Raw genomic sequence first — 15,147 nt, 5'->3', positions numbered from 1 at the left:
CTCCAGGCTTTAACATGAGAACAAAAAACAATAACACATAACTTTTCATTGAGTGCTTACCACGTGCCAGGCATCGCTCTAAGCTCTCTCCTTGCATCCTTTTATTTCATCATCTCAACAACCCCATGAGGTAGAATGTGTCATTGTCCACATTTCACAGATGAGGAAACACTAATAATATAATTTCAAAAACCCTGAGGCTTTAGGGAAAATACGCCCATGCAAGGGTTCAACTCAGTGCTCCTCGGTGGCGTTCACCTAGGCCAGGGATCAGGAGACTTTCTGTAAAGGGGTCAGATGGTAAATATTTTAGGCTTTCAGGACCATACATTCTCTGTCACGATCCTTCAGTTCTGCTGTTGTACTAGCACAAACACAGCCATAGACAATATGCAAATGGCTGGTGTGGTTGTGTTTCATTAGATTTTTTACAAAAACAGGTGTGGGCTGTAGTTGTCTGACTCCTGACCGAGGTGAATGGCTTCTCCTTCTCCTTGTAAGGACCCAATCCTGCTAAACTTCCATCTGTCCTTTCTTTTCCTGGCTTTTTTCTTCCAAGTACCTGAGCCCCACTTGCTGGAGCGATTAACAAGAAGGACATAACAAAAAAAGATGGGGATTCTGGGTAATGAAGTGGGAAGGAGGGAGTGTAAGCCAGAGAAACTTGCTGGTCTCTATCAGCCGGAGAAGCGGCAGGGTCCCAGCAGAGACAGTATTCGGGTCAGTCACACGGTTCTAAGGGGCAAGGAAGGAGACCTGCCAAAGTGGGACCAAGTCACCAGGTTTTAACTGGTGTGAAGGAAATAGGTCTGGAGAGCAGGAAGTATAGAGGGACCCAGTTAAGAGGGCTGAGTTAAGGAGTCATCCCCAGCCCTCGTAGCAGGGTGTGAATATAAGGGAAATCGAGGCAGTTCACTCAAGGAAATGGAGTTGGAGAAGTAGCCATGGATGACTCTGGGAGGACTGGGCCACCAAGATCCTGGCTGCCTGTGGCAGCATGGGCTCAGGACTGCTAAAGAGCTGGGTCTACAGCTGAGCCCAGATAGGAAGTTAGTTAAACCCCAGGGAAAGCAGCCAGGGCCTCCTGCTCTGGCCTGTTTCTGTAACCCCCTCTAGGAATCCTTGCATAAAAATTAGAAAATCACAATTTAGCCCTTGCTGAGCCCACTGGGTAGCTCAAGAAAGACCTGCTGCTTAATCAAATCCATTCAATTCACTAGACATTAATTAAATACTTACTACATGCCAAACCCTAGGGATTTAGACAGGACACATCCTCAAAGCTGTCACAGTTTACACATAAGATAAGTACATGCACGGCTTTTCATAATACAAGACATAATGTGCACAGAAGCATAACCAAGCACGACTGGGACAGAGAAAAGGCCTTTTCCAAGAGTTCGTTAGCAAAATATGAAGAATAATCATTTCTATACACTTATTCTAGGGGCCTATTTGTTCCCCATAAGTTTTCATAAGAATGGAGATCTAATACCCTATCTTTCCAGAACTCCTGCAAAATACTTAAATATTTGAGGACTTGTTTCCTGCTGAGAAGCATTAAGACATCAGACTTCCCAGAAGAAAAGAGAAACTTCTTCATAACCAGTGTAAAAAAAAAAGTTTCAAGCCCTCAAAGTTCCTCAAAGAGAAGGGACTTCAAATAAATTGGGTATTCCTCTCACCAAATGATGTTAAAGAAAGCCTTCTCCTCTTAAAATTGTACTTACTGTTAAGAGAAGTTATACATTTTAAAAGTTTAGAAGAAATGGTTGTCAGGAACTAAACCCTAGCTCTATAAACTGATTTTAAAAAACCCCAGGCTCACAAAGATAATAAAAAATGCATTTAATAGCATGTCAATATACAGCTTAAATGTGTATTAAGTCTTCTTTTAGTCAGTGCATTACAGGGATAGAGAAGAGAAATATCATTTGTAAATGCACAGTCAGACGCTAAGTATCAGTGCTAATAAATCTTGGTGCTCTTACACTATTAAAATTCTGATTTATGAAATGTAGCTCCAGGTGCAGTGTTCTGTGCCAGCGTGGGGAGTCGTATGGTCCAGGATGCAGTCTACAGTTTTAAATCGAATTGTATACAAGTATTAACAAAAGAATAAAATTTATTACTCACAAAACTAAAGTGGTCGTCATAAAGCATACAAGAAAGTACAGCCTAGAACGAATGAGCTGAAAAACCTAGTTTTAAAAATAATCAAAACGTACTGGACAGTCCTGGAAAATGACATTAGAAAACAAAGAAAACAATTGGCACAGGTTAACCACCTAATTTCTAAGTGCACTTTGTAATGGTCCTTGCAAGCTGCCACTTTTCCCAGGATAATGACAAAAAAGCTTCAGTCAAGTGTCACTGGCTTATGGTGACGGTTTTGTTTTGTTTTTTTTCTTTTTTTTTTTATTGCATTGCCAAGAGTGGATTTTAAGAAAAAACACTACAAAGGTTTCAAAAACCCTATTTATTCTCTATCATCAAAAATAGCAACAGGGGGACTTATACAACTTTTCTGTGAGTACCCACCAGTCTATTTTTTTTTTTTCTTAAAAAAAATAGAAGTTAGTTAAAGAAAAATGATTTGGTTTTTTAAAAAATAATGTAAGGAAACACTTAATCAGATAGCCCAAGGAGTCATCAGAAATGTGTAGCAAGAAAGCGTCATTGTGGCCCTCTCCGGCCTTTGCACGTCTTTTTACTAAACTAGAAAGAGAATGTACAGTACCAATATGTTCCCCAACCTGCTTGGATCGAATTGTTTTGTTTTGAAACCCGTTATTGCTAAACCAGAGTGTTGACACTGAGAGCCGTGGAGTCCGCTCATAGAGGATAAAATTGAGAGGCTGCTTCTGAGGACTGGATCTCCACCTGCGCCATTTTGAACTGGGTGCACTGCAGCCACTTACGCAGCGCGGCCAGGCCAGCACTGCTCTGGGCGGAGCCCGGCAGCGTCCTGAGGCTGTGGTGGTTCACGTTGTTCTGGATGGCCTGGAGGCGAAGCTGGAGTCCCGCAGATAAGTGCTGTCAAGAAAGGGGCAAGAACGGGCACTTTAGTTTCTTCCCTCCTAAGGTTCCCATCCACCCAGGGAGTGCTGGCCTGGACTTCTTCTGCAGGTGGAACTTCGATGTGGCATGGGGACTGACTGGCCTGAAGAAGGCCGGCTCTCAACTGTGGCAGCGCTCAGGGCAAGGGATGTGGGCTGGTACCATGTCCTTAGGGCCCACCTGGCCCAAATCTACCCAAATGATGCCTTTCCCATCTAGACTCATGCACTGCAACCTCAGCGTATGGGCTGACACCCCAGGAGCTGTTCACTATGAGCACCTGTCATTCAGGCTTTGCTCCCAGGCTCCCTGGATTCAAATCCTGTCTCCTCCTCTGTAAACAACTTAGGGAATGAAGTTTACGATCTGTGTTTGGATTTGCTCATGGACAAAGTAGGGCTCGTAACACTCACCTGATGGGTTTTTTGTAAGGATAAATGAGTTAACAGGGATCAGAACAGAACTTGGCACACAGTAAGTGCTCGGGACATTTTAATCCTGATTATAGTCTTTCTCTTCTCAGGTTCGTGCACTGGAAGGAGCTGGGTTGTAAGCTTTTCTGCTCTTTCCTAGCCTTTCATCAAGTTCTGCTGGCCTCCTCTCAGCACTCTGTGCCATGTCAAATTGCCACAGATGACCACCATGCAGGGAGGAGGGCAGTGCAGAATGCCTCGGGGTGGAAGTCTAAGCGGTTTTCACAATAGAAGCTAGTGTTCCAATGAGGTTTTCAGTAAAGCCATTGGGCTTACTGATGGCCACCAACAGCAGTAATGCCATGAACCAGGATTCAAAGCCTATGGTTACGGCTGGCAGCTATATTTCTCCCTTGGGGTCTGGGCCCCCTGAAGTCATTTTCTTTGCTTCCATGAGCATCCCATCCCAACTCTAAGAGGAGATCCAGCAAAAAGACTTCCATCTTCTCCTGTGATACTCCTAGGGCCTGTTAGACAGGACCCAGTTTTGGATGGAGTGGTGGTTAGTGCCACCATCTTAATGCTAGGCCCCAGTAACTGCATTCCCAGCCACAGAGTATGTCCGGCCCCACAGTAACAATGCGTCACTCAAGGTGAGGCCTGGCAGTGAGACATACATTCAGTCTTCTGCTTCCTGGCTGGCAGCCCTGTCCAAATTACTCTTCTTTCTCATCCTAGGTTTCCTCTCATGTAAAATAGCAGAGGCGTGGGCGAGTCTCCTCTTGTTCAATTCTATCATTCACTCAGTGCTATCTTTTCTTAGTATAATTCTTCCCATCACAAAAGCCAAGCTTGGCGGCCAGGAAATAGCACTAGACATGCCTGGGACCAGATCCCAAGGGTATCCCCTGAGGGCAGAGTCGTTTCTCAGCTGTATTCTATCTAGTCAGTAACGGAGCCTGGTCCAGCTCTGGGATCCTCCCCCTCTCCCTTCATCAGCGATGAGTAGTAGGCTATCAGCTCTTGCCATCACCTCGGCCACACGCCCCTTACCTCGGCCACGGGGTCTCCTGCATTACTGCCCCCAGGGACCACGAACAGGTAGTGACTGGAGCATGGTGGAGCCCTATGAATGTAATGAGCCTCTGTGGAGGGAAGTGAGCTTCCAGGCCACCCAGGGGTGACTTACCTTGATATTTGACTGAATCATTGGCAACCACATAGGTATGAGCTGTATGGAGAGACACAGAAGGTCCGTTATGACTGTTCTGCATTCTCCCACATAAGCCGTGCTTACTGCGAGGCAGAGCGAGCGCACAGAATCCCTTTAACATCACAGAAGGATGTGGGCCCTAGCTGCAAAGTTACTGCTATCAGACAACTGTCTCTCTGAGGCCAAATCCCGCTGAGCTGGTGGCATTTGGAGGTTAATAAGCGCCCCATGAGTGCCTGAACCACACACTTTAGAGTAAATGACTGATTGTCTCTTGAAAGCTACCAAGCATGGGAAATTAAATGTGTATTTATTTAATTAAATCCTCATTCTCTTGAAATAGCATTTCCTCCTTGGGATGTTTAGAACTGTGTCTACAAGTAGCATGGTGATGCTGTCTGCCTATGGTTGTTAAGAAAATATCACTGGCTTACTTCACGCCATTGTGTATTCCTGCCTCGTTTGTCAAAGATAAGGTGACCATCGGTCCGTGGGTTTCCCTCTGGGCTTTCTATCTTGTTCCATGGATCTACATTTCTGTTTTCATATACTCATGCTCAGTTGCTAAGTCATATCTGACTGTTTGTGACACCATGGACTCCTCTGCCAGGCTCCTCCATCCATGGGATTTCCTAGGCAACAATACTGGAGTGGGTTGCCATTTCCTTCTCCAGGGGATCTTCCCGACCCAGGGATGGAACCGTGGGTCCTCTGCTTGGCAGGTGGATTTCTTACTGCTATGCCACCAGGGAAATCCTTCCATACACTACCATGTGTAAAATAGATGGCTAGTGTTAAGCTGCTGTATAGCATAGAAAGCTCAGCTCGGTGCTCTGTGATGACCTAGAGGTGGCAGGGGTGGGGGGTGGGTGGGAAGTAGGCCCAAGAGGGAGGGGATATATGGGTACTTATAGCTGATTCACATTATTGTACAGCAGAAACTAACACAGCATTGTAAAGCAATTATATTCCAAAAATAAAAAATATCACTGAGAAGCAGTTAAAATGCTTTAGTGATAGAAAAAGACAAGCCCTGAGGTTGCCTGGCTGTGACTTGTGAAACACAGCAAGGGTGAGCTGGGGCAGGGGTTTCAACAGCGTGGGTTCTTTGGCAGGCGAGCAGTAGGCCCCTGCTCTGGCCGAGAGTGAGACTCTCAAACCCCAGGCATCTGGCGCACCCTCTGCGCCCCTTCACTGTCTCTGATTTGCCCTGAGGCCCTTCCTAGGAGGGCATAGGTGCCCCGCCTGAGTGCCTCCAGCAGCGGCTCTCCTCTGCTTTGGTCTCTCACCACACTTCAGCTCTTCTGAACACAAGTCAACATTGGTGGCTTCATAAATCCTGAAGTCAGAGACAGAACACAATGGTTCCCAAAGCGTGTTCCACAGAACTCTAGTTCAGTGGGAAAGGAAGGTGATGATCTAATAAATTTGGAAATACTAGTTTATTTCAGGACTGCTCAGACCTTGAAATGAGCTCAAATGCATCATATCATTTCACTCCATGCTTCTTCTGACCCTCCTCCAATAGAGCAGAGTTGATGTGCACTGAATTGTGTCCTCTCGTGAAGCAGTTGTAGCCTTAGCGCATACAGCCTTATTTGGAAACGGGGTCATTGAAGATGCTGTGAGTTAAGATGAGGTCATTCTGGAGTAGGGGTGAATACTAATTCAATATGACTAGTATTCTTTTTTACACATCTCATTTTTTAAAAAAACTTTAGCCGATTAACAATGCTGTGATAGTTTCAGGTGAACAGCAAAGGGACTCAGCCATACATAGATCCATTCTCCCCCAAACTCCCTTCCCGTCGAGGCTGCCACATAACACTGAGCAGAGTTCCCTGTGCTCTACCGTAGATACTTGTTGGTTATCCATTCAAAATATAGCAGTGTGTACATGTCCATCCCAAACACCCTAACTATCCCTCTGTCCCACCCATTCCCTGGGCAACCATAAGTTCATTCTCTAAATCTGTGAGTCTCTTTTTGTTTTGGATGTTAGTTCATTTGTATCATTTCTTTTAAGATTCCAATATAAGGAATGTCATACAATATTTCTCCTTCTCTGATTATGACTAGTATTCTTATAGAAAGGGGGAAATCTGGACAAAGACACACACACACACAGGGAGAATGCCATGTGAAGATGAAGCAGAGATCTACAAGCCAAGGAAAGATGGCTAGCGAATCCCCAGGAGCCAGGGGAGAGGCTGGGACAGATGCTCCCTCACAGCCTTGGAAGGAATCAGCCCTGGCATCGCCTTGATCTCACAACTTCTTGTCTCCAGAACCATGAGACAGTATATTTCTGTTACTTAAGTCTTCCAATCTGCAGTACCCAGCAGCCTAGCAAACAGATACGAGGGAAGCAAAGCCCAGAGGCAGGAGAATGCCAAGAGGTGAGGAGGCAATGGGATTCACGAGATGCTGAAGAGTGAGGTTCTTAGGAGAGAGCCATGAAAAAGAAGTCTGGAAGAGCAAGATGGGGCCTCTCAACATCTACCCACAGATGATCTGGGATGCCACATAAGGAGGTTTAGATCTTATTTCAAATTAATACAATTTCTGATGAAGAAAGCCTCATTCACCACAAGAAGAACTGTGCTCTAGCAAGCTCACTGTGGCAGCAGTCTAGAGACCAGAGGAAGGACATGGAGAATGGAGCCCAGGGCCCAGTGTGAAGGCAGCCCCCATGGTCCAGGGAAGACCTGTGTGGCTTCTGGGATGGAGAAGGATGCTGTCCGCAGAGACAACCTGTGAGGGTCTGAGGACTAGTTTGTTCTTTGGATTGAGGACAAGGTTAAAAGTTAGCCTGGGCCAAGTTGAGAACAGCAAGGCAATGAAGAAAACAAGAGAACTGAGAGGAGAGCCTGCTGGGATGGGGGATAGCATTTCAATGCCCTCTCTATTCTCTAGTCATGGCTATAGTTGCTAGTCTCATCTAATTCATCAAATCATTAAAAAATAAACTTGGCGAAGTGATAAATCATGTTTCCTCTCTGTGCTTCTTTTCCTAAGGCTGAATCTGGCTGTTTTTCTGCTTTCAACCTTCTATGAAAGCAGAAGTGTCACTCACTCAGTCATGTCCCACTCTTCACAACACCACAACTCTTCACAACACCACAACTCTTCACAACACCACAACTCTTCACAACACCATAGCCTGCCAGGCTCCTCTGTCCAAGGGATTCTCCAGGGAAGAATACTGGAGTGGGCTGCCATTCCCTTCTCCAGGAATCTTCCTGATCCAGGGATTGAACCTGGGTCCCCCGCATTGCAGGCAGATTCTTTACCATCTGAGCCACAGGGAAGCCGTCAACCTTCTATAGATACATACAACTTGCTAATTTGACTTCACTGATGTTTATTCCTAAACACAGTATTTATATTGCAGCCATTTAAGTCTCTGTCTGTAATGTAACTACTGTTTAGAAATGAAGTATGGTGTGTCCCAGAAGTTATGATTGGACTTCTGATAGCTGTGATCAAACTTTCAGAAAATAACACACTCGCTTGTCTCCCCCGCCCTCAATCCTCATAATAAAATTGTGGGATTACAAAGGTTGGTGCCAGATAAGGCTGTGCTCTCTGGCATATAAGACGACTGGCTCGTGTGGACATCCTGAACAGGAATAAATAAGTCTAACCGCCTCCTCCCTAATATCTGCAGGGCAAAAACAAACCCTGAGGGCCCTAATGCCTATAGACTTTTATTGTCTTTTGACCCGTTTAATATGGAAGCAAGCTCGCATGCCTCTTGATATTTGGGGAATACCTGAACTAACCTCTCTTGTTAAGAATCCTGAGGGACTAAGGACCAGGGAACACTGAGTCCTCTGCTGCTCGGTGGATGTCTTTCTCAGGGCTGCCCCTGGGGCTAAGGGTCTGTATGAGGGAATCAAGGGGGACACTGAGGCTGATTTTAGAAGTGTCTCTCTTATTTCCCCATTGATGTAACACATGACCATAAGATTCTAAACATACTTGCACAGGGCCTTCAGATCTGTTATTTATGAATCGCCTGACTGAAAGCATCAGGTTAAAGTTCATTGTGAAGGACAACATTATACAACCCAGCAGTCATCCTATTTCAGGAATGCTAATTGACTTTATTGAATATGATTCATTTCAGTACCCTTTTGCTAGTGGCTCCTACAAAGCTGTCAGTTAGAATTAGATATAATTTATTCTGGGCTCTGTAATGTTATAATAAAATCGGTTGGGTTTTTTGTTGTTGTTGTTCTCCAGAAACAATATCTGGAAAAACAAAGGACGTTTTTAAAAAATAGGTTGTTTTTCACCAAAATAAAAGTAATAGTCTTCCTCTTATCTTAATTTATGCTATGGGATACATTGAAGATTTCTAATTCTGTTGGATTATATTCATTTCATTCCTTGCTTGTTCCAGTCCTCATAATAAAATTAGTCATGTAACTTCCACTTTCAGCCAAGGTGGAGTAACAAAGACCAGATTTACACTCTCCTGTCTAAAACAAAATTAAAATTCCAGGTGAAGGATATGAAACAATGGTTTTCAGACATTAATTGTCAACAATGCAGGATAGTGACCACTGAGGGAGAGAAGACAAACAAGGAGAGCCCTTCAATTATCCTAACTCACTGCCTAGAAAGTATTTTTAGGCGGTAGCACAGGGAGGAGGAACCTAGGCAGTCTGGCAGTCTTCATGAGGTGAGAAAATGGAGCTCGGAGACTAGGAAGGCCAAGGGAGCTAAAGTTTGTTTAAGGCAGAGCAGTGGAAAGGAGAGAGCTGTTCAGAGAGAGAGAGAAAGACAGAGAGAGTGCACAAACTAATTCTCTGAAGATCTGTGAAGGGTTTCCCTTGAGTCTTCAGCTGAATACTCACCAGTATATACATGTGAGAAAACTATTCAAGGCTGAAGAAAAAATAACCTCAAAAGATTAGAGGGAAAAATCCCTGGTAATCATATAGCAATAGTTTGTGTTTCCACTAGTTAGAGCGGAAATCATTAGATTTCCACTTGCAAATGGAAATCATTAGATTTCTGTTCTTGCAAATCATTAGAACACCGAGTACTCAAAAGGATATTACCTGAACAGTGAAGAAATGGTAGCCCTATACAAACTGCTGCCCCAGTCCCACTGAACAAAGCTTAACATCAAGTCTCAAAGGGATAGAACTCTTTCTAAGTAATTTAACTATATCATAGAATATACTCAAGAATACTTATAGGAATTTGAAAAAAATATTTATAGAAATAAAAAATAGCATCCCAAAAGTCAAATTTGAAATGTCAAGAATCCAATAAGAAATTACCAGACATAGTAAGAAGCAGGGAAATGGGTCCCACAATGAGAAGAAAACTCAGGCAACTGGAAAAGACCCCCAAGTGACACAGACAATAGAACTGGCAAATAAGGACCTTAAAACAGTTATTATAACTATATTCAATACAGTCAGGAAGGTAGAGGAAATACTGAGCATGTTGAATAGAGTTTTAGAAGAAAATCTTACAGACACAATAGCTGATACTTTTTCAAACTGAACAAACGCAAGCTCAAGAAACATGAAGAAAGCTACACCAAGGCATATCATCTTCAAGTTGCTTAGCAACAATGGTAAAGGAAAAAAAAATCTTAAAAGCAGCCCAAGAAAAAAGACATATTATATATAGAAAAAAATATATAAGAATGACAAAGATTTCTTTTCAGAAATAATGGAAGCAAGAAGACAGTAGATGAATAGCATCTTTGAAATACTAGGAAAAAAACCTTTCACCTAAACTCAAGAACCAGTGAAAATACTTTCAAAAATGAAGGCAAAGTAAAGACTTACTCAGATATAGAAAAGTTGGAGGAATTAAGCTTCAGCAGAACTACATAAGAAGTAGTAAAGAAAGTCATTTGGGCAGAAGGAAGATGGAAGTTTAATTCTATAGAAAGGAATAAATAAAACTGAAAAGTGCAAATATGGTAATTATCGCAAATATAAATAAATATAAAACAAATTTTAAATTGCTTTAAGAGGTAACTGTTTCGAGCAAAAAACAATTATGGTTTGCTTTATAACATATGTAGGAGTACAATGGATGACAATAACAGCACAAAGACTGAAAATGGAACTGTACTGGTGTACATGCTCATTATATATATGAAATGGTATATTATTATTTGAAGGTAGATTGGGTTGTTTAAAATGTAGTCTGTTCACTCTAAGTCAACCACTAAAACAACAGCAACTAAGACAGATAAGCAATAGGATAACTGAAAAACACATTTAAATAATCCATGGATCAAGATGTCAAAAGGGAAATTAGAAACTATTTTGAACTGAAGGAAGGTAAGAATATATAAAAATTCAGAGGAATGCAGCTAAAGCAGTACTTAGGAGGAAACTTAGAGCACTAAACACGGACAACCGGATAGAAAAATGTACTCAAATTAGTGACCTCAGCTTTCCCCTTAAGAAACTACACCAAAGAGAGGAAATTATATCCAAAATGTAATCATAAAAAATCAGTCAAAAAGAAGGTCAAATAAGAGGGAATAAAGGACAAAGAACACACGGAAAATATAGAAAACAAATAACAAGATATTTTAAGCCAAATAATATCACAAAACACATTAAGTAAAAATGGTTTAAAAAAACCTAATTAAAAGAGATGTCAGATTGGATTTTTAAAAAGTGCAACACCCTATGCTGCCTATAAGAAACATACTTTAACTATAAGACACAAATAGGTTAAAGGATAGAAAAAAATACACTGTCCTAACACTCATCAGAAGAAAATCAGACTGCCTCTACTATTACCAAAGATATTACTAAGATAAAGAAAACTATTTCATAAGTTCAATTCACTAAGATAAAATAATCCTAAACATTTACACACCTAATAATAGCTGTGTAATATGTGAAACAAAAACTGGTAGATTTGAAAAGATAAATTAGGGAGATATTTCAATACCCCTTTCTCAATAATTGATAGACTAAGCAGATAGAAAAAGAGCAAAGGACATGAAAAAAAATTGAATAGCATTCTCAAGAAGCTTGAACCAACTGACAAAGGAAAGTGTGTTCAACAACAGTAGAAGACATATTTTTTTCTAGTGAACACAAAGCACCTACCGAGATAGACAACATCCTGGGCCACAAAACAAGCCTCAAAGAGTTTAAAACGAGTCAGATTATACAAACTATGTTCCCTGATCACAATGTAATTAAACCAAAAAACTCCAGAACAGAAAATCTCTAGAAAAGCCTTACTCATTTAAAAACTAAATTATATACTTCTAAATAAGCAATGGATCTGAAAAGAAAGCAAAAGGGAAGATAGAAAGTATTTTGAACTGAACAAAAATGAGAACACAACTACCAAATTGTAGGATGTAGTTAAACCAGTGGTTAGATGGAAATTCATAGCAGTAATCTCTTGTTATAAAAGAATAAAAATCTCAAATCAGTGAATTCTACTACTGCCTTAAGAGATAAGAAAAAGAAGAGCAAGTGAAATTTAAAGCTAATAGAAGAAAGAAAATGACAAAAACAGAAATCCATGAAACAAAAACTATAGAGAATATCAGTGAAAACTAACCAAGAGCTGATTACTGTTGTCACTGTTTTAAATCCAAAGCTCACTAAAATTAATAAACCTTTATTCAGACTAACTAGAAAAAAAAATGAGATCACAAATCACCATTACCAGAAATGAAAGAGATGGCATAACAACAGATCCTACAAATATTAAAAGTATAATAAGAGAATATTCTGAGTAAGTTCATGCCAATAACATCAACTATTTTGATGAAATGGACAAATTCTTTGATAGGCACATACTGTCAAAGATCACTCACAAATAAGCAGATAACTTAAACAGCCCTATATTTGTTAAAGAAATTGAAGTTTAACACCCTGCTGCAAAGACAATTCCAAGCCCAGGCAGTTCCATTGATGAATATGACCAAATACTTAAGGGAAAAAAATAACACCAAACCTATATAAACTTTCCCAGAAAATAGAAAAGGAACACTTTGCAATTTGTGCTATAAGGCCATCATTACCCTGATGTCAAAATCAAAATATAGTTATTACAAGGAAAGAAAATTACAGTCCAGTATCCCTCATAAACCCTGATGCAAAAAATTATTTTAGAGAGTTAGCAAATAGAATTCAGTAATATATAACAGAACAATACATCAAGACCAAATGGTTTGTCCCAGGAATTGGTCCCAGGAATGTTGGTTTAACATTCAAAAACTCAATCTCTGAAACAGTCAAAAAAGAAAAATTTAATGACCATCTCAATAAACATAGAGAAAGCATTTGACAAAGCCTACATCTATTCCTGACAAAAGCTCTTGGCAGACTAGGAAGAGAAGAGATACTTGCTCAATCTGACAAAGGTATCTATGAAAAACTAACAGCTAACATTTATATTTAATGAATGCTTTCTTCCTAAGATTAGGAACAAGACAAAGTTTTCAACAATCATGGCTTCTATTCAACTTTTACTAGAGGATTTAGCCAGAGCAGAGGGAAAAGAAAAAGAAATTAAAACTATAAAAATCCAAAAGAATAAAAGAAAACTGCTTCTATTTGCACATGACAAAACTGTCTAAATAGAAAATCTGATGAAATCTGCAAGAAAACTAATAGATGAGTTTACCAGAACTAATAGATGAGTTTAATAGGTTGCAGGATATAAGGTATAAATCAGTTATATTTCTAAATAGTAACAATAAAATGCAAAAAACATATTATTTATAAGACTATAAAATTATTACACACGTGTGTGTGTGTGTGTTAGTCGCTCAGTCATGCCTGACTCTTTGTGACCCCATGGATTATAGCTCACCAGGCTCTTCTGTGCATGGGATTCTCCAGGCAAGAACACTGGAGTGGGTTGCCATTTCCTTCTCTAGGGGATCTTCCCGACCCAGGAATCAAACCCAGGTCTCCTGCATTGCAGGCAGATGCTTTACTATCTGAACTACTAGGGATAACACACTTAGGGATAAATTCAACAAAATACTCTAGGTCCATGTATGTAAAATTATAAAATATTGCTGAGAAAAGTCAATGCAGACATAAATAGAATGATATACTGTGTTCATAGACTGGAAAACTCAATATTGCTAATATCTCAATTCTCCTTCAAGTGATCTATACATTCAATGCAACCCACATTCCCAGGAGGCTTTGTGTAATAATTGACAAGTTGATTTTAAAATGTATCTAGAAATGCAACAGACCTAGAATAGCCAAAACAACTTTGAAATAGATGTAGCAATTTAGAGGACTAACAGTACGTGATTTCGAGGCACATTAGAAAGCTATAATAACCTAGACAGTGTGCTCAAAGAAGGACAAACAGATCAACAGAACTGAATTGAGTATCCAGAAATAGAACCATACATGTAAATGGTCAGTTGATTTTTGACAAGAGTGCAAATGTAATCCAATGGATAGAATTTTTAACAATCTTGAAATAACTGGATATCTACACACATAAAAAGTACATCAATCCAAACCACACATATACAAAAGTTAACTCAAAATGGATCATAAATACAAACTTACACCTAGAAGAAAACACATATAATACCTAGAAGAAAACACAAACAAAACTCTGTCTTTGATTAGGCAAAGGTTTTCTTAAATATACCACCAAAAGCATAATTAATGAAAGAAAAATTTGATAAATGGCACTTCATCAAAATTAGGACCTTCTGCTCTTCAAAAGTCACTGTGAAGACAATGAAAAGACAAACACAGAAAAAAATCATTCCAAATGACATATCTGATAAAGGACTTGTATCCGAACAATACGAAGAAAAAAAAAACCAACTTAATTTTTTAAAAATGGGCAAATAATTTTAAAAGACATTTTACCATGCAGATGTATGGATAGCAAATAAGCACACAAAAAGATATCACGGATCATTTGCCAATAGGAAAATGCAATTTAAAACCATGATCAGACACCACTGCACAGTTCTTAGAATGACTAAAATTAAAGATGAACTACATTAAGTGTTGATGAAGATGTACAGGTACTGGATGCCTACTGCTGGTGTGAATGGAACAGGGTACAATCACTTTGGGAAAACAGTCTGCCAATCTCTTTAAAAGTTACATACATATCATACAGCCCAGCAATTCAGCTCCTCGGTATTTATCCAACACACACGAAAGCCTATGGCTACACAAAGACTTACGTACTGAGTAAGCCTTATTTTTAATAGCCTCAAACTTTTGGAAACAGCTCAGATGTCCATTAACTGATGAATGGATAAATGAAATGTGTTATATCCATATAATGGATAGTACTCAGACATAAAATAAATAATCTACTGATACATGTAACATGGATTAATTGCAATATAATTATTCTGCATGAAAGAAGGAGAAAGAAGCTTAACTACTACATACATCTATTTATATGAAATTCTAGAGTATGAAACTAAGCTATTATGACAGAAAG

At 40.1% G+C, this 15,147-nt stretch overlaps 1 protein-coding gene across 8 annotated transcripts in view; it reads right to left on the bottom strand.

Moving 5' to 3' along the window:
* Positions 1–1,829: 1,829 nt before the first annotated feature.
* UNC79 (unc-79 homolog, NALCN channel complex subunit) overlaps positions 1,830–15,147 on the bottom strand; it is a 278,726-nt gene continuing 265,408 nt past the window's right edge. For all 8 annotated transcript variants that reach the window (XM_027520966.1, XM_027520960.1, XM_027520963.1 and 5 more), the window contains 2 exons: positions 4,663–4,704; positions 1,830–3,036 (listed from right to left, as the gene is read on the bottom strand). In XM_027520966.1, coding sequence (XP_027376767.1) covers positions 2,836–3,036; positions 4,663–4,704 — 243 coding nt within the window. In that variant the 3' untranslated portion in view covers positions 1,830–2,835. The remainder of the gene's footprint in view (positions 3,037–4,662; positions 4,705–15,147) is intronic.

The sequence above is a fragment of the Bos indicus x Bos taurus genome, chromosome 21, assembly GCF_003369695.1.
Source record: "Bos indicus x Bos taurus breed Angus x Brahman F1 hybrid chromosome 21, Bos_hybrid_MaternalHap_v2.0, whole genome shotgun sequence".
Lineage (NCBI taxonomy): Eukaryota > Metazoa > Chordata > Mammalia > Artiodactyla > Bovidae > Bos > Bos indicus x Bos taurus.
This window is presented reverse-complemented; position numbering and strand designations above follow the sequence as displayed.